Source organism: Rhinatrema bivittatum, chromosome 7, assembly GCF_901001135.1.
Source record: "Rhinatrema bivittatum chromosome 7, aRhiBiv1.1, whole genome shotgun sequence".
In the NCBI taxonomy this organism is placed as follows: Eukaryota; Metazoa; Chordata; class Amphibia; order Gymnophiona; family Rhinatrematidae; genus Rhinatrema; species Rhinatrema bivittatum.
In genome coordinates this window covers 85795588-85819227 of record NC_042621.1, presented here as the reverse complement: position 1 = coordinate 85819227, position 23640 = coordinate 85795588, and the positions used below count along the sequence as shown (strand labels likewise).

The 23640-nt window shown below is 45.0% G+C and overlaps 1 protein-coding gene across 2 annotated transcripts in view; it reads left to right on the top strand.

Annotated features, from left to right (window-relative positions):
- The window catches only part of CDH15 (cadherin 15), a 63342-nt gene that overhangs the window by 4343 nt on the left and 35359 nt on the right, over positions 1-23640 (top strand). The window contains exon 1 of one of the 2 annotated variants that reach the window (XM_029608607.1): positions 5536-6748. The exons of the other annotated variant lie outside the window; for it this stretch is intronic. Coding sequence (XP_029464467.1) covers positions 6602-6748 — 147 coding nt within the window. The 5' untranslated portion in view covers positions 5536-6601. Of the gene's footprint in view, positions 1-5535; positions 6749-23640 lie in introns of those variants that run through there. 2 annotated transcript variants of the gene reach the window in all.

Below are 23640 nucleotides of genomic sequence, written 5' to 3'. Positions count from 1 at the left end.
TTGAAAACCGGTCTGCTGACCGGGAGGGGTCTGCGTGCAGCCTGGTTACACCCCATGTACCCGACAGCGGTAGCTGCAAGGCACGCAACAAGTGGAGCAGTATCCCAGGCGTTCGGGTTTCCTCTGCGCGGTGCCTGGGATGGTCCCAGACTTGTGACTGATCAGCAACGTCCGCCGCGGCATAAAAATACCATGGGAAAAGAAACTTTTTGGCTCATATTCCAAAAGGATTTTTTTTTCCCCCCCATTCTGTGCCTTTGGAAAAAATCATTATTGAAGGAGTGCCTGTATCTTTTTTTTTTTTTTTTCGTGCTAATTTTAAGCACTGAGTTTATTTAAAGTTTCGAAAACAGCAATAAATCATCACATACCTAAATTCAGCCAAAGGAAACGTTGTATGTCTGACCCTTAAACTAGTTTGTTTTTAAACAGCAGGATTTTAAAAGTGCCCTGCAGTCTGTAGAGTAAAATTGCCTTTACCCTTCTTCTCTTTGGCTCGTCCCTTACGAGACTCATGCTCCCTCCTCCTCTCCCAGGCTCTGGATCTTACTGATGCCAGCAGCTGCACTTCCTCCTCCCCAGGGCAAAATCTCCAGGGATGATTGATTAGCAACAGTCACTATGTGCACACCAGGCCTAGAGCGGGCCTCCTCCCCGAGGCTGCATAGGGTGAGATGGAAACGGTCGTGAGTTGTAGTCAATCCCATGAAAGGCGGGCTGGCAGTGATCGGACACCGTTTTTCACTTAAAATTTTTGCTGTGTGTCCAGCACCATCCAGTTCTTATTTATTTTATATTCCGCCTATCGGCACTTCAAAGCACACTGCATTCAGGTACTGTAGGGACAGAAGAACATACCCATACTGGGTCAGACCAAGGGCCCATCAAGCCCAGCATCCTGCTTCCAACAATGGCCAATCCAAGTCACAAGTACCTGGCAGGATCCCAAACAGTAGATAGTTCCCAGGCTGCTAATGCCCAGGGATAAGTAATAGCTTTTCCCAAGTCTATCTGGTTAATAACAGTTTATGGACTTCTCCTCCAAGAACTTGTCCAAACCTTTTTAAACCAATCTATGCCTTTACCATATCCTCTGGCAATGAATGCCAGAGCTTAAATGTACATTCAGTGAAAAATAATTTTCTCAGATTTGTTTTAAATGTGCTAACTTCATTCTTTGTATTTTTTTGAAAAAGTGAATAATTGATTCACATTTAACCCATTCCTTTCCAGTCATAATTTTATAGATCACACACATACCATCATCTCTTTGTCCTGCATTAAGCAATGGGTTGGGAGATGTAAAGTAAGGACTGACCTAGTATCTCAGGACGATGATGGGGGTGAGGTGGCAATTCTGGGCATGGTGATGTCTGATGGAGTCAGATGAGCACTCAGGGTGACTCCAGCCAATTTGGCATTTTCCTATTCTGTTTTCTTTCTGTGTCTGGACTTAGCCTAATCCTGATTTTGCTTTCTTGCAGTAGGCTTGAATGATGGGGACTCACCCCCACTGAAAAATGTAACAGCTTCTCCCATCTGGCATGCACCAATCACAGTCATGAAGCCTTTAGGTGGGGGCAGGGGCAACAGCTGTCACATTCCTGAGGAATTCCAAACCAAACTTCCACCAATAATTCTTTCCTCCCCCCCCCCTTCTCTGCGAAGAATGTCCCCATCCACCTCTCGTAAAGGCACCCTTGACAGGACCCAGCTGGTGTCTGCAGCAGTAATAATATCTTCTACCCCCAGACTATGGGATAGATCTCAGTTCAGCTGGGGTCACACACTTGATCTCAGCATGTCTTTCCTGCTGGCAGCAGTCCAAGCTCCCAAAAGAGCCCCGATTCTGCTGTAGCAGGAGGAGCAGTGACGCTAGTGAGTAATGGGAGAGTTTCATGGCAGCAGGAAGGAGACGTGTAGGCAACTGCTCTGTGAGCACAAGGCCACCTTTGCAATGAGGCTATCTGGGGTGCATGAAGCATTAATGCTTGTCCTGCACAGGAATTAGCTGTACACCTAAGGAAGCCCCTGCCTGGAGGCTGAAACCCAACTAATGTGGTGACTCCCCACCCTCTTTCCAGAACAATCATCCTTCTCATCAGCTCCCACTGTAGTCTCTTGACACTTTGTCCTTTTACCTGAGCTCTAATCCCAGCTCTGCCACTGGCTGTTTGACCCTGGTCATACTTTACCCACCTCTGCCCAAGTTCACCCAACTGCAACTGGATGCAAGATGCATAAAAGACATTCCTCCCTGCTCCCCCCACCCCTTTTACTGATTGCCACATGGATTGTAGCAGGTAGAGGGGAAGCTGTGCTCTCTGCACAGGCCATTCTTGCTTTGCACTAGTGCAGAGGTAGGCAACACCAGTCCTGGAGTGCTACAATAGGCCTGGTTTTCAGGATATCCACAATGAATATGTATGATATATCTGCAAACAACAGAGGCAGTGCATGCAAATATACCTTATGCATATTCATTGTGGATATTGTGAAAAACAGGCCTGTTGTGGCACTCCAGGATTGCACTTGCCTACCTCTGCCCATTATCAGCTTCTGGATGGCATGTCTCAAGTGCTGGTCAACTTTGTCCCTGGTCACAGGTTACAACATATTTTGCTGCTGTTTCTCCTGTTTATCCCAGAATTCGATAAGATTGTCCTGCTCATTCTTTTGTGGTAAGTGTTGGATTTTCTCGGTTAGCTTTGGGAAATGAAATTCTCCAATCTCTTTGCATTGTGCGCAGTACCGGAGGAAATGCATTTCTGGTTCTACTCTTCAGGTGTTGTAGTTCATACAGAATCTGACTTCTTGGGGTTTCCAGATCAGTTTTTGTCTGCATCTTTCAAGCCTGTAATTCCTTATTCAATATTTGATTAAATTTTGATTAAAGTTTATGGGGTTTTTTTAATTTTTATTTATTTTTTTATTTTTTTGCATTTGTGATCGAGATCTGGTATTCTATGCTCACAGTCATCGCTGGGGGAGGTAACAATAGGAGTTTCGCTGGGCTGCCCACTGTCATGGTAGCCTAAATCCCAGCACTATAATCTCAACGCTACAGGGTTCTGGTGCGATTAATTTGCCCTAGGCCTAGTACTCTCCTAAACTCGGCCTGCAGTTTCTTTACAGCTTTTCCTGTTTTCCCATTTGCACTCCACTGCCCAGCAGGAGATGTACTGGTACTCTGGCAGCTGCAATGTTTCCGCTTTCGCCTTTACGTAGGCTGGGCTGCAGCTGATGCACGGGATGGGACGAGCAGGAGGAGTGCGGACGCTCCTGTATTGCACGACGGTTCTCCTCGTTGCTGCTCGCTGCAGGAAAGCGGCCACGCCGGACCGCGGACGGATGCGAGAGAGAGGGACCACGCACGGGAAACCGGAACTCCCGAGGGCGCGGGAGCTCGTGCTCCAATCCCAGGCTCAGAGCGGTCCGGTGACCTCAGACGTCGGGGGCGGGGCTCCACTGGCAGCGTTTGGCCCGTGAATCACGCCCTCCATCCTCTTAAGAAGTTATTGAGGCGTTTCCTTGCTCCTGCTGAATCTTTTCGTATTTCTTTTGCGTGCTTTCTCCCATCCCGGTTACTATCTTCCTTTTCAAGTTCCGTCTACAGACTCCCTAACCTTCCAGAGACCACCCCGTGTGCCTTTCCAAACTGCCTCCAGATCTGTCCCATCTGCCCTTCCGAACGCCTTCCACAGACTCTCCAAGTTCTCTGAAAAACCCACCCCTTCTGCTCCTCCGAACTCCCTCCACGGACTGTTTGAGCTCTCTGAAGAGCCCACCCCGTCTGCCCCTCTGAACTCCCTCCACAGACTCTCCAAGCTCTCTGAAGAGCCCACCCCATCTGCCTCTCTGAACTCCCTCCACAGACTCTCCAGGCTCTCTGAAAATCCCACCCCATATGCCCTTTCGAACTCCCTCCACAGACTGTCCAAGCTCTCTGAAAATCCCACCCCATATGCCCCTTCGAACTCCCTCCACAGACTGTCCAAGCTCTCTGAAAATCCCACCCCATATGCCCCTTCGAACTCCCTCCACAGACTGTCCAAGCTCTCTGAAAATCCTACCCAATCTGCCCCTCCGAATTCCCTCCACAGACTCTCCAAGCTCTCTGAAAATCCCAACCCATCTGCCCCTTTGGACTCCCACCACAGACTGTCCAAGCTCTCTGAAAATCCTACCCCATATGCCCCTTCGAACTCCCTCCACAGACTGTCCAAGCTCTCTGAAAGTCCCACCCCATATGCCCCTTCAAACTCCCTCCACAGACTGTCCAAGCTCTCTGAAAATCCCACCCCATATGCCCCTTCAAACTCCCTCCACAGACTGTCCAAGCTCTCTGAAAATCCCACCCCATATGCCCCTTCTAACTCCCTCCACAGACTGTCCAACCTCTCTGAAAATCCCATCCCATATGCCCCTCCGAATTCCCTCCACAGACTGTCCAAGCTCTCTGAAAATCCCATCCCATATGCCCCTCCGAATTCCCTCCACAGACTCTCCAAGCTCTCTGAAAATCCCAACCCATCTGCCCCTCCAAACTCCCACAGACTCTCCAAGCTCTCTGAAAAACCCACCCCATGTACCCCTCCGAACTCCCTCCACAGACTGTCCAAGCTCTCTGAAAATCCCACCCCATATGCCCCTCCGAACTCCCTCCACAGACTCTCCAAACTCTCTGAAAATCCCAACCCATCTGCCCCTCCAAACTCCCACAGACTCTCCAAGCTCTCTGAAAAACCCACCCCATGTACCCCTCCGAACTCCCTCCACAGACTGTCCAAGCTCTCTGAAAATCCCACCCCATATGCCCCTTCGAACTTCCTCCACAGACTGTCCAAGCTCTCTGAAAATCCCAACCCATCTACCCCTCCAAACTCCCACAGACTCTCCAAGCTCTCTGAGAAACCCACCCCATGTACCCCTCCGAACTCCCTCCACAGACTGTCCAAGCTCTCTGAAAATCCCACCCCATATGCCCCTTCGAACTCCCTCCACAGACTCTCCAAGCTCTCTGAAAAACCCATCCCATCTGCCCCTCCGGACTCCCTCCACAGGCTGTCCAAGCTCTCTGAAAATCCCACCCCATCTGCCCCTCCGAACTCCCTCCACAGACTCTCCAAGCTCTCGGAAAATCCCACCATATCTGCCCCTCCGGACTCCCTCCACAGACTCTCCAAGCTCTCTGAAAATCCTACCCCATCTGCCCCTCCAAACTCCCTCCACAGACTCTCCAAGCTTTCTGAAAATCCCACCCCATATGCCCCCCCGGACTCCCTCCACAGACTCTCCAAGCTCTCTGAAAATCCCACCCTATCTGCCCCTCCGAACTCCCGCAACAGACTCTCCAAGCTCCCTGAAAATCTCACCTTATCTGCCCCTGCGGACTCCCTCCACAGACTCTCCAAACTCTCTGAAAATCCCACCCCATCTTCCCCTCCGGACTCCCTCTACAGGTCCTCCAATTCCTTCCAAAGCCCACCTCATGTGTCCCTCTGAGCTCCTGCCATAGACTCCCCCCAGAGCCCACCCAATATGTGCCTCCTAGCTCCCATCACAGACTCTCCAAGCTCCCACTGGAGTCCACCCCATATTTCTCACGGTGCCCCCTCCACAGACTTTCCAAGCTCCCACCAGAGATCGTTGCATATACTCCTCAGAGCTCCAATCACAGACCCGCCAATCTCCCTCCAGAGTCCACCCCATATGCCCCTCCTTGCTCCCTTCAGCGCCCATTCTGTACGCCCCCTCCATGCTTCTTCCATAGCCCACCCAATATGCTCCTCTGAGCTCCCTCCACAGACCCTCCATGCTCTCTCTGCAGCCCACTTTGTATGCCCCTCCATCCTCCTTTCAGAGCTCACCCCATGCCCCTTCATACTTCTTCCATAGCCCACTTAATATGCTCCTCTGAAGTCCCTCCAGAGGCCCTCCATGCTCCCTCCAGAGCTACACTTGAATGTCTCTCTAAGCTCCCTCCAGAGCCCACCCCATATGCCCTTCCGAACTTCCTCTAGAGCCCTCTCTATATGCCCCTCCATGCTTCTTCCATAGCCCACTCTCCTCCGGAGGCCCTTCATGCACCCAGCACAGCTATACATGAATACCCCTTGGAGCTCCCTCCATATCCCTGAGTTCCTTCCACAGACCCTCCATGCTCCCTCCAGAGCTCATCACGTATACCCCTCCAAACTTCCTCCCAAGGCTGCCCGGTGTGCCCCTCTGAGCTTTCTCCAGAGACTCTCCAGAGCTCACCCTGTATGCCCCTTCAGAGCCCATCGAAGTTCCTCCAGAAAACTTCCAAGCTCCTTCCTCCCTGCAGAGACCCTCTCTGCTCCCTCCAGAGCCCAACCTGTATATGCCCCTCTCCGAGCTCCCTCCATAGCCTCTTCGTACAACCTTCCATGCATTCTACACAGCCCCTCAACTCCGCCCAGAGCCTCTCTGTATGCCCTTACGTGGTCTCTCAAGAGCTCCTCTGTGCACCCTCCAAGCAACTCCATATGCCCCTTCAAACTCATGTCAGATCCTCCCTGTGCTCCCTGCACCCCTCCATGTACTCTCTCCATAGCCTCTCCATGCAACCTCCTTGCTCATGCCAGAGCCCCTCTGTGCTCTCTCTCGAGGCAGAGCCCCTTCCTGCACCTTCTGCAGCCTTTCCATATTGCCAAGGATCCTCTGCTTTCTCCAGAGCCCCTCTGTGTACCTTCCAGTGACTTTCAGATGTTTTGGCAGACAGAAGGTGAGTTTTGGCTGCCAGAGGCAGAATGTGAGGATCAAAGTTTAGCAGAGATAGCACAGTGTAAGAACTGAAAATGCTGGTGATTCTATTTGTTTCAAATGTATGTATTTCTGTATAAAATGTTTCACCCCCAAGAGTACAAAGTTATTATTTGCTTTCCTGATGCGTATTTCTACACTATTGCTTGCACTCTGCCACAGGAGAAGAATGCTACCCCCTCCCCACCCAGAACAGCTGTGCCTTGCCTATCACATTCTCTAAATGCAGAGGAGCAGAAGCCAGCTGTGCCCCCGCTCAGGATAGGGAGGACTCAAATAGCAACAGTGAATGACAGCAGATAAAGACCAAGCCGCTCCATCTAATCTGCCTAGCAAGTTTTTTTTTGTTTGTTTTTTAGTATAACAACTGCTGCTCCATGCAGGCTATCCCCCAAGTCTTCTGTTAAGGGCTAGTAGTCTTTGTGATTTTACTACTTCGTAACCTGGTTAGCCTAACTGATTTGTTATAAGCAGGCTATAAATGTTTTTAAATAAAAATAAGTTAAATATTCCCATTCTCATCTTCACCCCCTCTTTATTTAAGCATTTTATATACACTGTCATTCCTAATAAATTTCACAAGAGACATTCATAGATCATGGCTATTTGATAGTTTGATGAGACATTCATAATATGGGTCTATACATTCATAGGGTCAGATCAATACATTCATAGCTCAGTCAATACTAGAGGAATAGTAGATGTCATGGTATTTAAAAGGCATAGTTCATGACGAAGAGTATGCCTAAATAATTGTTCTTCACTTTAAGTTGAGTGTATCTCAGTGGGAATTATTTGAGAATGTAATTGTTTAGTTCATTAAGTATCAATTTAGAGTCTCCTTTCTTCTGATTGAGTTGGGTGAGGTTGTATGCGTTTTTGAAGAGCCATGTTTTTAGCTCCTTTTTAAATTTCCTTTTGTCTGGGATCAGTCGTTGCCTTCCAGGGAGGGAGTTCCTCAGATTTGGTCCAGCAATAAATAGAAAAGGCACGGTCTCTTATCTGTGTCAGGTGTGTGCTTCGTGTGTTGGGGACAGACAGTAAATCCTTATTTGAGGATTGTAAGGTTGTAATGCTATGCCACTCATATCAGTGTTGTTTGAGTGAATGATGTTAAATATTAAAGTTAGTACTTTAAATTGGATTTGGAAGTGAACTAGTTAGTACCAGTGTAACGAAATTAGTGCCGGAGAAATGGGATCACATTTTTTGGCTCCTAGTAAGAGTCTTGCAGTGCATTTTGCAGAAGTTGTAATGGTTTTAAGGGGTATTCAGGCAGACCTAGAAATAGGGAGTTGCAATAGTCTAGGTTTGAGAAAATTAAGGTTTGCAATACAGTCTGGAAGTCTTCGAAGGTTAGCAAAGGCTTCAGACGTTGTAGAATCCTTAACTAGTTGTAGGCAGATGTGATTACCTTATTGATGTTTCTTCATTGTGAGCTTCTCATCCAGTTGTATGCCTGTCAGTGAAAGTCAGGATATGCTCTGCTCCTATCCTACCTTTTCATAAGACCCTCCAGCCTTTACGGAAGGAGTTTATTTTTTAGAGATGAAGGTTCCCCAAATAGAGTTGTTTAGAGAAATAAACCAGAGTAGATGTATAAAATAAGTCTCTTCAGATAAGTTATCTTATTAGCTTATGAAGCGTTATACTTCTCAAATCTTATCTTAATCAAACAGTACAGAGCTATAAGTATGATGACAATAGTTACTGCAATTATAACAATTAGATAAATATCTACTAAAGTCTTTTTTTATAAAATAAATGCTTTCTGATAAATGATTAGCTAATGCTAGCTAGGTTAATTATATTAGCTAGAGTTAATGTTGCACTCGTCGGTCGCAGACGGCTACGCCCTCTCTCTCAACTCTTTTCTTTCTCTTTCCTCTCCTCTGGGCAAGATGGCTGCCTCCACCTCTCTCCGCCAACCTCTCCGGCATCCCCGGACTGGCATGGGTGATTGCGTTCACCATTCTTACACTGAGGTCACTTAGGGCAAGCGCGTGCCGCCCTCTCTTTTGAATACGTCATGGCGGGAACCTTGGGGGCATCCGCACCGCATGACGTCACTACCTCTGGGTACTTAGCCTCCGATCTCCAATCCAGCTACAAGTTAGCAAGGATTCTGTTCCACTAATTTAGACTTCCTTCAGAGACTCCCGCTCTGAGTACTTGCTCCTACTAACCCTCCAGGGTTACGCTGGCTGCATTAGGGCGTTCTAAGTATCCGCTCCTCAGGGGCCTTATTCGCGCCTACCTACCCTCCAGGGTTTCGCTGTTCCAGCAAGAACGCTTAAGGCACCCACTCCTCGGGGGTCTTGCTTCGCTCATATCTACTCTCCAGGTTTCCCAGCTCATCAGGATCCTAGGTACTTGCTCCCCGGGCCTTGCACTCGCCTGCCTTCCTCCTGGGTTAACCTGCATCTACAGTGGATATCTTGGCTCCGGCGCTCTGGGCCTTGCATCATCTCTTCCTCCGTTCTGCGGAGGCCATCTCTCCAGCAGCTACCAGCCTTCGTGAATACCTTCTCTCTTCAGTCTCTCTTCCTTGTCTCACCACAGAATAGATTCTCGGCGTACTCCGCTCCGCGGACCACTACCGGACCCTTCACTTCCAGCTTCTGGTGAGACCTTCTCTGCACTTGATACAACTCAGTGCCTGGGCTGAACAACAATCAGAGACCTACTCCACTGGCTGAGGAATGCAGCCCGCTCCTCAGGCCTTGCCAACTGCTGTATAATAAAGTTTCTATTCTCTCTGTGATCATTACTGAAGAGTCAGCCTATTGCTGTATTTTCCCCATGGGGCCCCTCCCCGTGAGAGGAGTCATAAATACAGCAACCAGGGGTCCACAAACATGTCAAACTTACAACAGGTTGCTAACTCCATGGACCCGGCTCCGCTCTCAGCCTTACAGGCCATTCCTGGCCTGGCCCAATGGATCACCGAGCAACAAAAGACTCTGGAGTCATTAACCATCACCTTCAACCAGTTGAACGCCCGATTGAATACCTTGACGGTTCCAGCTGAAGGCGCCTCATCTCAGGTAGTTTCTGTCAAGACTATCGTACCTCTATCAACTCCTACACGATTTTCTGGGGATACATGGATGTGTAGGGGCTTCATTAACCAATGTAGTATGCATTTTTTCCTGCAACCCAACTACTTCTTGACTGCTATCGCCAAGACCACCTACATCCTTTTGTTACTCAAAGGAAGAGCCCTGGCCTGGGCTTCACCACTCTGGGCACGCGGTGACCCTATTTTGAACGATTTTGACTGGCTTTCTAACCCTTTTCAAGTCAGTATTTGATGATTCCGCTCGTCAGTCCATTGCAGGATCTAATCTGCTACATCTTCAGCAAGGGAACAAGCCTCTACCGGACTATGTGATTGCATTTAAGACTTTAGCATCTGAATTCCATTGGGACCTGGGGTGCTTGCGTGCCATTTTCTTAGAAGGTCTCAACTCTCGACTGAAGGATGAATTAGTGACTCATGAATTGCCTGATACCCTGGAATCTCTCATCGATTTAGCTGGGAGAATTGATTGTCGCATTTGAGATCGTACCCAGGAGGCTAAGAGTCCCAAGAAGCACGTCTCGGGAGGTACCCGTCCTAAGCCTTTGCACACATCTCCTACCCCACAATTGCCTCCTAGCGAGGAGGATGAGCCAATGCAGTTAGGCCGCAGCCATATAATGTGGACAAGTGCAAGGTGATGCATATAGGGAAAAATAACCGTTGCTGTAGTTACACAATGTTAGGTTCCATATTAGGAGCTAGCACCCAGGAAAGAGATCTAGGTATCATAGTGGATAATACTTTGAAATCGTCGGCTCAGTGTGCCGCAGCAGTCAAAAAAGCAAACAATGTTAGGAATTATTAGAAAGGGAATGGTGAATAAAACGGAAAATGTCATAATGCCTCTGTATCGCTCCATGGTGAGACCGCACCTGGAATACTGTATACAATTCTGGTCGCTGCATCTCAAAAAAGATATAGTTGCGATGGAGAAGGTACAGAGAAGGGCGACCAAAATGATAAAGGGAATGGAACAGCTCCCCTATGAGGAAAGGCTGAAGAGGGTAGGGCTGTTCAGCTTGGAGAAGAGATGGCTGAGGGGGGATATGATAGAGGTGTTTAAAATCATAAGAGGTCTAGAATGAGTAGATGTGAATCTGTTATTTACACTTTCGGATAATAGAAGGACCAGGGGGCATTCCATGAAGTCAGCAAGTAGCACATTTAAGACTAATTGGAGAAAATTCTTTTTCACTCAATGCACAATTAAGCTCTGGAAATTGTTGCCAAGATTTGGATAAGTTCTTGGAGGAAATGTCCATTAATGGCTATTAATCAAGTTTACTTAGGGTATAGCCACTGCTATTAATTGCATCAGTAGCATGGGATCTTCTTGGTGTTTGGGTAATTGCCAGGTTCTTGTGGACTAGTTTGGCCTCTGTTGGAAACAGGATGCTGGGCTTGATGGACCCTTGGTCTGACCCAGCATGGCAATTTCTTAGGTTCTTATGTTTGTGATTTAACTACTCTGAATAATTTTGTATCGTCTGCATTCTGATTATTTCACTCGTCGTATTCCTTTCCAGATCATTTATAAATATATTGAAAAACACTGGTCCAAGTGCAGATCCCTGGAGGCACTCCACTGTTTACCCTTTTCCATTGAGAAAATTGACCATTTAATCCTTGCTTTGTCATCTTCGATCCCTGTTAGCAATGCAAACCTGCTCTACCCTTTATTGATAACTACCGCTTCCACCATTTATCACGTAGCCCCTTCCCCAATTTTCATCATGGACCCCCTTGTTCATGTGATTACCATTTCCTGTTAACAAGACTTTTCCACATAACTCCTCCGTGTTACCCTGCCACGTCTTTCGCAGATTTTGTAAGCCCACCATCCCTTTTAACTCGTGCACAGTCACCTGCACGGCTCCATTTAACATTCGTTAGTCATTAACTTTGCATTTGAGATTAACTCGTTATTGTTAAATGCTGTATACGCTATATACTGTATATGCTGAATATTTAATCGCTGTATATATTATATGTATTTACCTTGTAAATGTCTGTATTATAAATTTGATATACCTTTATAAAGCCTATCTTTTCCATAGCTCCCCAGAGGCCCCTGCCCTGTTCTATGTAACTTTCGTTTACTGTTTTTCATTGTTTTTCATGATGTTTTGCACGAATGTCGGCATACAAAAAAAAACAACCTTAAATAAATAAATAATCCTACTTTGTTTCCTGTCTTTTAACCAGTTTGTAGTCCTCGAAAGAACATCGCCTCCTATCCCATGATTTTTTAGTTTTTGTAGAAGCCTCTCATGAGGGACTTTGTCAAACGCCTTCTAAAAATCCAAATACACTACATCTACCGGTTCACCTTTATCCACATGTTCATTAACCCCTTCAAAAAAAGAAGCAGATTTGTTAGGCAAGACTTGTCTTGGGTAAATCCATGCTGACTGTGTTCCATTAAACCATGTCTTTCTATATGCTCTATGATTTTGATCTTTAGAATAGTTTCCGCTATTTTTCCCGGCACTGAAGTCAGGCTCACTGGTCTATAGTTTCCCAGATTGCCCTTGTAGCCCTTTTTAACTATTGGTGTTATATTGGCCACTCTCAAATCTTCAGATACGATGGTTGATTTTAATGATAGGTTACAAATTTTAACTAATAGATCTGAAATTTAATTTTTTAGTTCCTTCAGAACCCTGGTGTGTATACCATCCGGTCCTGGTGAATTGCTACTCTTTAGTTTGTCAATCTGGCCTATCACATCTTCCAGGTTCACAGTGATTTGGTTCAGTTCAACTGACTCATCACCCTTGAAAACCATCACCAGAACTGGTATATCCAGAACATCCTTCATTAGTAAATACAGAAGCAAAGAATTCATTTAGTCTTTCTGCAATGGCTTTATCTTCCCAACCAACTCCCTCACAGGTTTCTTGCTTCAGATATATTTTTAAAGTTTTTATTATGAGTTTTTTGCCTCTAAAGCCAACTTCATTTCAAATTCTCTCTTAGCCTACCTTATCAATGTTTTACACTTAACTTGACAATGCTTATGCTTTTTCCTATTTTCTTCAGATGGATCCTTCTTCCAATTTTTGAAGGATTTTTTTTGGCTAAAATATCCTCTTTCACCTCACCTTTTAACCATGCTGGTAATCATTTTGCCTTCCTTCCATCTTTTCTTAATGTGTGGAATACATATGGACTGCGCTTCTAAGATTGTATTTTTAAACAATGTCCATGCCTGTTGTACACTTTTAACCTTTGCTGCCACACCTTTCAGTTTTTTTTCTATTTTCCTCATTTTATCAAAGTTTTCCTTTTGAAAATTTAATGTTAGAGCTGTAGATTTACATATTGTCCCCCTTCCAGTCATTAGTTCAAATTTGATCATGTTATGATCACTGTTACCAAGTGGTCCCACCATTGTTACCTCTCTCACCAAATCCTGCTTTCCATTAAGAATGAAATCTAAAATAGCTCCCTCTCTCGTTTGGTTCCTGAACCAATTGCTCCATGAAGCAGTCATTGATTCCATTCAGGAACTTTGTCTCTAGCATGTCCTGATGTTACATTTACCCATTCAATATTGGGGTAATTGAAATCTCCCATTAATACTGCACTGCCAAATTGGTTTGCTTCCCTGATTTCTCTTAGCATTCATCATCTGTCTGACCATTTTGGCCAGGTGGACGGCAGTATACTCCTATCACTATACTCTTACCCAACACACATGGGATTTCTACCCATATAGATTCTACTGAGTATTTAGTCTCTTGTATGAGCTTAGTTTATCCTATGTACTATATACCCTCCCAGACATAAAGTGCCACACCCCCACCAAGTTGATCCTCCCTATCATTGTGATATAATTTGTACCCTGATATAGCACTGTCCCATTGATTATCCTCTTTCTACCAGGTCTCTGAGATGCCAATTATGTCAATCTCATCATTTGCTGCTTTATACTCTAACTTTCCCAGCTTACTTCTTAGACTTGTGGCATTGGCATACAGGTTTGTATTAACAACCTGCTTTTCAGTTGTTTGTGGTAATTTTGAATTTTTTAACTCTGGTGATTCTTTGCTTATAGGCACATGGACTACGTTTGCTTTTATTGGAACCTCTCTGTTGGGATGCTCTAACTCTCCTGTTTCATTAGTATCCTTCAAGGATACATTTCTCCGAACCATGCACCGCTGAGCTACTGTCAGCTTTCCCCCCTTGTTCTAGTTTAAAAGCTGCTCTATCGTCTTTTTAAAAGTTAGCGTCAGCAGCCTAGTTCCACTCTGGTTATGGTGGAGCCCATCCTTTCAGAAAAGTCTCCCCTTTCCCCAAAAGTTTCCTCAGTTCCTTACAAAGCTGAATCCCTCTTCCTTGCACCATCGTCTCATCCACGCATTGAGACTCCAGAGCTCTGCCTGCCTCTGGGGACCTGCATGTGGAACAGGGAGCATTTCAGAGAATGCTAACCTGGAAGTTCCGGATTTCAGCTTTCTACCTAAGAGCCTAAATTTGGCTTCCAGAACCTCTCTCCCACATTTTCCTTAGTCATTGGTGCCCACATGTATCACGACAGCCGGCTCCTACCAGCACTGTCTATAATCTCATCTAGGTGATGCATGAGGTCCGCCACCTTCGCACCAGGCAGGCAAGTTACCAGATGGTCCTCACGTCCACCAGCCACTCAGCTATCTACGTTTCTAATAATCAAATCGCCAACTATGATGGCCGACCTAACCCTTCCATTGCACCAGGGCTGGTTGGGCCATCATGGTCCTTAGCTATCCTCAAGTTCTATAGATCAATCTCTGTCAGGGACGTCACCAGGAGTTAAAATCATGGGGGTGATGGAGGATGCCTCGTTCTTATACTCTCATCCTAAGCACCCCCTGCTCATCACTCTTGGTCTGATTCAGTTTGTTAGTTCTCATTTTCTCTCTTGATCTTGCTTCAGGAGATCCAGCTAAAGTGAGCTGTGGGTTAAAAGCTGCACCATGCAGAAGTGACTCCTATGCAGCCAGCTTGCTGGCAATTTATTTTAAAACATTTATTATCCGACCTTCCTACGTTCAGGGCGTGGTACAATCGCACATTCACAATGTGTATAATACACAACAAAAATTAAAACAAAAATAAAGGATTCATATCAAGTCGCAGATATAGGACATGCCTCTAGAGGTAAGGCAGGCTGTTTCAGTGTTCATATGATTTTTGTGAACAAATAGGTCTTTAGAGTTTTCTTAAAAAATTTGGACTCTCTCTCACAGGTCTTATTTCCTTAGGAAGGGAATTCCAGAGAGAAGGGCCTGCTAGTGAAAAGGCACATTCTCTGGTTTTATCGAGGTGCACTGCTCTAGGTCAGCAATTCTCAACCGGTGTGTCGCGGCTCCCAGAGTCCCACTGCCCAACTTGTGCTTCTCTTCTCCCCAGGGGCGGGGCCGAAGAGCGGAGAGACACTGAGTACTGCCGGAGGCCAGGCCGGCAGCAGCTGTAGAGACGTTGCACACCACAGGAGGTCGGGCCAGCAGCAGCTGATAAACTGAGGCCAGGCTTATTGGGCGAAACAATGAGAAGAGGCTCCATGTGAGCTTGCATGTGTGTGTGAGTGGCAGCTTTGTGTGCCTGTGGTAGAATGGGTGCCTGGGTGCAAGAGTGGCAGCTTTGTGTGTGTGTGTGTGTGTGGTAGAATGGGTGCCTGGGTGTGAGTGTTAGCTTTGTGGGTTGTGGTAGAATGGGAGCAAGAGCATTTGTGTGTGAGAGCTTGTATGTAAGTGACAGAGCATGTGTGTGATTGAGAGAGAAACTGGTCAGAGGTGATGTATTTCTGTGAGAGAGAGACAGACTGGTCAGGAAGATGACTGGTATGTGTGTGTGTGAGAGAGAGAGAGTCAGACTGGTCAGGGAGGTGACTGCTGTGTGTGTGAGACAGAGACTGTGTGTGAGTGACTGGTTGTGGGCCCTAGGGAAGAGGACTGTGAGGACAGAGCTTCAGCAGTCACTGCTGCTTCTGATGTGTGTATTGGCCTGCAAGGGAAAGGAGTAGGAGAGTTGCTGGAGAGGGTAAGTAAAGGCGTCTTTTTAAGTTTATTTTTCTTGACTGACTGTCATTTTAATTATTGGGTGTTATGTGATGTGTCTGCTGTTTTGAAATATTTTATTGATATTTGGACAATTTTAAATAATTTTATGAGTTTTTAATTGTTGGATGTTATTCTGTTCATCAGCTGTTTTGTAACATTTATTAGTCTAGTTTTACAATTATTTCTGAGTGGGGATCTAGAGCAGCTTGACTTGTTCTGTTTTCCTAATAGGAGGTGTATTAGTGTTTAGGGCCTGGTTTAATATTTGTAGTATTGCCATTTCATAAGTTGGGTTGTTAATGTTTGAGTGTGTTCCATAATGCAGGTGTAACTTTGTGCGGGTTAGTTTGTGTGCATTACTGCAGATGCTAGGACTATGTTAGGTGCTATATTTGTTTCCATTTCTCCAGGTTCGCACTGCATGCAGAGTGGCTTTTTTGGTTTTCCATTCCAGTTTCTGTCTCCTTATTTATAATTTGTGGTTTTTCTATACTTGGTGAAGGGTGTGTGACCGAGGTGAGGTATTTTACTAGCATGTAAGCATTTGTATCAATATTATTTGTTGTGTTTTCTCAATAGGACATGTATTAGTGGTAAATTACTGTCTTTTCATAAGGAGGGGTATTGTGCCTGGTTGTAAAGGGAGTTTGTTTTGCTTTTACTGGGATGTCATCAGAACCAGAATATCTTTTTTGTATGGCGAGTTGTACAGGGTAATGCCCTAGATCTGGTCTGCACTCATTGCTGGGGGTTGAGGGGATTCCTGTGGATGCAGAGTGCATGTTTACATTTAACCCTGTGATGGTCACATGTTCAGTGTGTCACGCATGCGAGAACCATGTGAGGTGTGTCCCAGCCGAAAAAAGGTGAGAACCACTGGTCTAGAGGATAGGATGTCAAGCAAATTTTGACCAGAGGATCGAAGAGCTCTAGAGGGAGTCTGAATTTTCATAGTTGCCGCAAAGCATGGTGAGTGTTCATCGTTAATCAGTGAGTGCATAATGATTATCAGTTTGTATTGAATGAGGAAGGGAATTGGACGCCAGTGCAGAGATTGTAAAACTGGAGTAATGTGGTGGTGAAAGGGGGTTCTCCTGTTAGTGGCAGTGCAGCAGTATTTTGAATGATTTGAAGGGGACGTATGGAACATAAGAACATAAGAAATTTCCATGCTGGGTCAGACCAAGGGTCCATCAAGCCCAGCATCCTGTTTCCAACAGAGGCCAAACCAGGCCACAAGAACCTGGCAATTACCCAAACACTAAGAAGATCCCATGCTACTGATGTAATTAATAGCAGTGGCTATTCCCTAAGTAAACTTGATTAATAGCCATTAATGGACTTCTCCTCCAAGAACTTATCCAAACCTTTTTTGAACCCAGCTACACTAACTGCACTAACCACATCCTCTGGCAACAAATTCCAGAGCTTTATTGTGCATTGAGCGAAAAAGAATTTTCTCCGATTAGTCTTAAATGTGCTACTTGCTAACTTCATGGAACGCCCCCTAGTCCTTCTATTATTCGAAAGTGTAAATAACCGAGTCACATCTACTCGTTCAAGACCTCTCATGATCTTAAAGACCTCTATCATATCCCCCCTCAGCTGTCTCTTCTCCAAGCTGAACAGTCCTAATCTCTTCAGCCTTTCCTCATAGGGGGGCTGTTCCATCCCCTTTATCATTTTGGTTGCCCTTCTCTGTACCTGATAGGAAGACCTATCAGACGAGAACTGCAATAATCGATACTGGAAAAAAAGAAGAGATTGCAGAATGGCGCGAAAGTCATTGAAATCAAGTAACAATTTCAGGTGACGTAATCATCTAAGTTTGGAAAATTAGTATTGTGTTACGGCAGTTAAGTGACTGGTCAATTAGAACCCCAAGGTTACATGTACCCCTGGATATTCTAATTTTATGATTTTTTAAGGTCCTTTCTTCAGGTGTATCCACCACTGGAAATTGGGATAGACTCATCATTTCGGTTTTATTTAAATTTAGTGCAAGTTTATTATGATTGAGCCAGTTTTGAATGGAAGACAGGCAGTGTGTGAGAACTTCTTCGGATAAATTGCAAGACATTTTACAAGGAAAGAAAAACTGGATATCGTTAGCATAGAGTTTGTACACCATGGCCAGCTAATAGGCGGCATAAAGGAGTTTAATAGATATTAAATAAGGCAGCAGACAATGCAGAGCCTTGGGATACACCAGAGTTAAGGGAAACCCAAGATGTGTGTGAACCCACACTGTTTAATAAAAAAAGAAGTAAACCAGGATAGTACAGTGCCAGGCCTATGGTTAATTTGTGCTGATGTTGATTGGTCCTATATTTTATATATATATATATATATATATATATATATAAATTTTTTTTTTATTTATTTATTTATTTTTTGCTGTTTGATCTGTCAATTTTATGCCTATTTTATTGTAAATAGCTTAGGCCTATTTTGTGTTAAGTGATTAATAAATTTTAATAAATAAAATAAAAATAGATATTCCCAAGGATTTTAACTTTGACAGCAGAATGGTGTGATCAATTGTATCAAATGCTGCAGAGCTATCCAAGAGTACAAGCACAAATGATGTTCCACGATCAAAACCTTGCCTGATTGTGTCAAAGCTGGATAGTAAAAGGGTTTTGGTGCTATGGAACTTACGAAATCCACATTGGTATTGATCAAGGACGTAGTTTTGAGTCGATAAATGCAGTAAGTTGGTATAAAACTGTAGATGTGAGAATTTTTGCAAAGTATGCTGAAGAGGATATAGGATGGTAATTGGATAGGGAAGTCAGGTCATCAATTTACTTTTTTCAGTGTAGGCCATACTGATGCTTGTTTTAGCAGGTCTGGGATACAACCAAATTCTAGAGATGAGTTAATAAACTGTGTAATAAATTCAGCAGTTTCTACCTTAATGGATTTCAGCAGGATGGTAGAGCAGGGATTGAGAAAACTGGATGAAGAATTCATATTGCTAATAATTTCTATAACGTCTAGTTCAGTTGTAGCTATGAACTATTTCCACGCTGTGTTATCTGGGAAGAATTCATCATCAATGCTTTGGTCTGGAATGTTGATTAAATTCCTGAGATTAGCTATTTTTTCCGAAAAGTATACTGTGAAAGTTCCAGCAATATCTTTTCTAGGAAAAGGAGACAGCCTAACTGATGAGCGGAAAATGGGCCAAATAATCTGAGGAATAGAATGGTATAGGTCTCTAGGGTTGTTAAATGACACTGCCAATTTATAATAGATATGTGCTTTTTTGGCCTCTGTAATGCTGGTCTCGTAACTTACTAAACAGTTTTGATAAGTAGATTTGTTTTGTGAGCCAGGACAATGCCGCCATCTTCCTTCCAGTTTTCTCACTTCACATATTTTTGTTGTAAGATTAGTAAGCCGGGGGACATTACTTTGCCTTTTCTGTTTGAATTCTTTCAGTGGTATCACTTTATCTACGGTAGTTGTAAGTGCAAGATTCCAGAGTTGTAAGAGATCGTTAGGTGTAGTAACTGTATATTATTTCCAAGGAATGGTACAATTTCGGAGGCCGGATCTTGCAGGTCAGTGCAGCCCCGTTTCAAAATTACGGCAAGTGGATGAGCAAAAGGTCATTTGTTATGTAGAGGAATTAGGGGAAAGGATCTTAAGAAATGATCGCTCCAGGGATTTCTTTCACCAGGGCAGAGGCATTTGACGATGAAAAGTTATCACTGCTGATAAAGACCAAATCGAGGGTGTGACCAAATAATCTGCCGCCATCCACTAGAGGAAAGAGTTTGTAAGAAAACTTGTCCTGCATGGGTGAGAGAGAGCGTATCAGTATGAAGACTGAAATCTCCCAGAATTGTTGTTTTACTCAAGTCTAAATCAAGATTGATGAATGCCTTTATAAGGGGTGACGGGTTATAAGATAGAAGTCCGGGAGGACAATAGGTCAGGCAAACATTAATGAAGTCAGATTTTAAACATAGCATTTCGTATTGTACTGGCACAGTAATCTTATATTCTGTAAAAGCTCAAGCGTCTTTTGAGAAAATAAAGCAAGGCCCCCACCTCTATGATTTTGCCTAGCTTTGAAAATGTACGAACAATTTGGGGAGCAGCATTTATTTAAAAAAAATCAGACCGTCGTAGGAATCATAGTGCAGAGGTTTTAACACAACATGGCCCGTGCATTCCTGCAGCGCACGGGGACAGAGGATTCTGTAGCTGGCCCAGCTCGGACATGACAGCTTTAGACTTCTGTAGATGGGTTTACTTAGACCCCATTCTAGATCCGGAGTTTATACCCACGCTTTATCTGGGAAAGTAATTGATTCAGATATCGGGGGGGGGGGATGGATTTCGGTAAAGGATTTATGGTGACTTGTCTGCCCTTTTTTGTGGTTTGTACTGTTGGTTGTGTTGCAGTATCTGTATTTATTTTATCAAGGCTTTGTTTTTGCTTATTGTAATCCACCTTGTTTATCCTTTTACTATAAAGGTGGAATATAAATCCCAGAAATGAAATGAAATTCCAGCCTCCATCCCAAAATAACAATATGATGTTCACGACTCTGCATCTTCCCTGGTTTTCGGAGGCTGCCCTCCCTAGGCTGGGGTAAGACCGGGAGCTGCCCATGGAGGCCTGCACGTCCGCCGCCCCGGGTCACTGCAGAAGGCACGAAGGAGCCACTGGATGTCAGTGCAGCCTCAGCGAAAAGGCAACGAAAGTGCAAGATTGTGATATTCCGTGCCTGTGCCCACATAGATAGGGTTTTAAAACATATATAGGAGCAAAGCTTTGTACTGGAGTAAGGTATTACATTCTTGGACTAGTGGTTATGTCGGGTCGTGAGGCAGAAGCCGATTTCTCTGTTAAGTTCTTTTCTATTTGTTTAGAAATGTCTGATCGTTTTAACTTCCAATATCTGTTTCTGGACCGTTCTGAATTTCCCTGATCCAGTGGGCTTTGAAGGTGAAAAATGTTTCCCTTGCTCTTCTTTCTGTTGTGTGGCCTTCTGTCCACACAGGTTTTCTCTTGTCTTTATTTTCTGTCCTCTTCTGCCCACGTAGCATCGCTCTTCACAGAGGAGGAGCTGGCTGGTGCCGAGCGCCTTTCCTGCGTGCGCACCTGTGCGGCCCTGCCTTGCAGGGCCTGTGTCCTTTCTTCTTTGGGATTCCTGTCTCAAGCTTGCCTCTGCCCGCTTTCTGCTTTGGATTCAGGGCTTGCTGGAGAGCTGAAGCTGGAAGAGGCTTTTAGGCCTTATCTCAGTTTCTCCAGCTCTGGATTTTATGTTTGTTTCTTGCTTTATCCTGAGTGAGTAAGAGAGGATGCAGTCTTCCTGCAGAGGAGTTTAGGGTTGCAGCCCTTTGGGCGGATGGATTCAGTCAGGACTTTGAAGTTTCTGTCCCTAACTGTAGGACCTAGTGCAACCTCAGAAAACTCAGTAATGTTCAAACCGAAAATAGCAAGGCAGATGTAGGGGCTGAAATTAGAAGCAACAGAGAAATATTTATGTAATTAAACTTCCTATTCACTTTAGCAGCCCCAGAGCTGCAGTTAAGTCTTTATGTGCTCAAAGCCGTCACAAAAAAAGCCAAAAATACTGCTTTTTCTGTGGAAAGCGACGGAAAAAAATCTTGACGGCGGTCAATTTACGAGAGTCCATTTTGCTAACCTGTGGCTGTGCGTTGGTTAGGAAAACGGATGCAGGTTGATTGAGCATCCGATGCCATGGACGTGCTAGGGACGCACAATTTATCCCTAGCGCGGCAGCTCATTTGCCTGTTGCATGGGGCACTCAGGAGAGGGAGATATGTGCACGTTGAAGAAAACGTGCCCAGTTTGGATGCATGTTTTGTTTTCGTGCTTGGCATTGTATCGTCCCCAATAATGGCAGAAGCTGGTGCACCTGCAGTGACAGCAACGGATCGTGCCATCTAGCACTAGATCGCACGTAGAGAAAGAGAAATCTGTCACCATCTGCACGTGAGACCAGTGTGCAGAGAAATTGGTCAGTGCCTAGCTTTGGTATTTCGAGCTTTGCTGAATCAGTGCAACCTGCATCGCTACATCACAGCCAACAGTTCTCCCTTTGCTCCTGAAGAAAGCCGTTTAGGATAAGTCTGCAGTTCAAATGCCACTCTATTGCTTATTTCGAGGGGCGTTGTATCAATCTAGGGGTTAGCCGTTCACATTCATGCCTCAGGGTGGCCACCAGGTGTCTTGATCTGAAGAAGGACGATGCCTGTGATATAAATCCAGTTGCAGTTTTCCTAGCAAGGACAGGCAGGTGCTGTGGGGAAGGGACCGGCTATGAGCCAGATGGGCTAAGACATCCTGGCTCACAGAGGTGCGAGAGACTGGCCCAAGGCGCGCGTGCGGATCTGTCTTGCATGTAGTATCCATTGTACTTCTTTTTTTTTTTTTAATGTAATGTTTATTAACCATTTTCAAACTTTATAACAATGTGCATATGTGTACAGATAAGCATTGTCATACATCTATCAATACATCATGATATGTAGCATAATGGAACATGGAAAGCAAGCAGCTGTGAAATAAAAGCAAATAGATAAACGAAGCCCTACAAGAGGTGGTGTCATGTCTTCTTTGGCTGATATCTCAGTGTATTAAATAACTATCATATAAGTCACTTGTATGGCGAAATGCACTCCACTCCGCCATTGAGTGCATGGCCTCCAAATCTGGTGAAATCCAGGGAGATGTTGATGCTTTTGGGGGGTAATCTTATACAGGGTACACACATTATCCAGTTTCTGAAGTAAAGTGTCTTTCGTTGGAATCGGCGATTGCTTCCAGGTTGCCGCCATTAAACACCTGGCCCCTATACAGAGTTGATTTATCAGCAGGCTTTCATACTTAGAACCATTGGGCACATTCAAAAGTCCTTGGACTGGAGACAGTTCTACGTTTCTTTGAAAAATACAGTGTATGAGATCAGTTACGTCCTGCCATAGTCTCCTCACCTTAGGACATTCCCACCAGAGATGGCTAAAAGACCCTATCTGTCCGCAGCCTTTCCAACAAAGCATCTGCGCATAGTTTGGCTCTGTATAGTCTGTAGGGCGTGAGGTGCCATCGAAACAGTATTTCATATCCATTTTCAGTGAGTGACGTGGAAACAGAGCATCGTTTGGTGCAATAAAATATCTGATCCCATTCCTCATCGGTGAAGGATTGGCCCAGTTCCTCCTCCCACTTGTGAACATAGGTAGGGTCTTCCCACTAAGGAACCTTGTAACACATTCTAGATCTTGGCGAGACTGCCCGTAATGCGATCCGCATGGTCACACCACCCTTCAAATTGAGAGTTTCCCTTTTGAAGTTCTCCCTGTATATCCTCCTGTTTCATAAATTGATGGATCTGTATGTAGGAACACCCAGCAGTGGGTGGAAGCTGGTAAATTTCCTGGAGACGGTCCGAAGGTCAACATACCATCCTTACCCCCCATACCTGACCCAGAGCGTACACTCCCCTTGTCCTCCAGGCTTGGAAGAGAGAGGAGAATTTAGTGTTGTAAAATAAATGCGTGTTAGAGAAATATTTCCTTGTCCCCTATAATCAGGTGTTTCCACTTAGCCCAATTATATATATAGAGTGTAGTTTGTAGCGGTAGAGAGATCACACCTCCCAATTTCCATGGCGCTCTAGGTTGCCAGGTAAGGGCTCTAATTGGAATCTGACCCAGTAATCTTGCTCAATG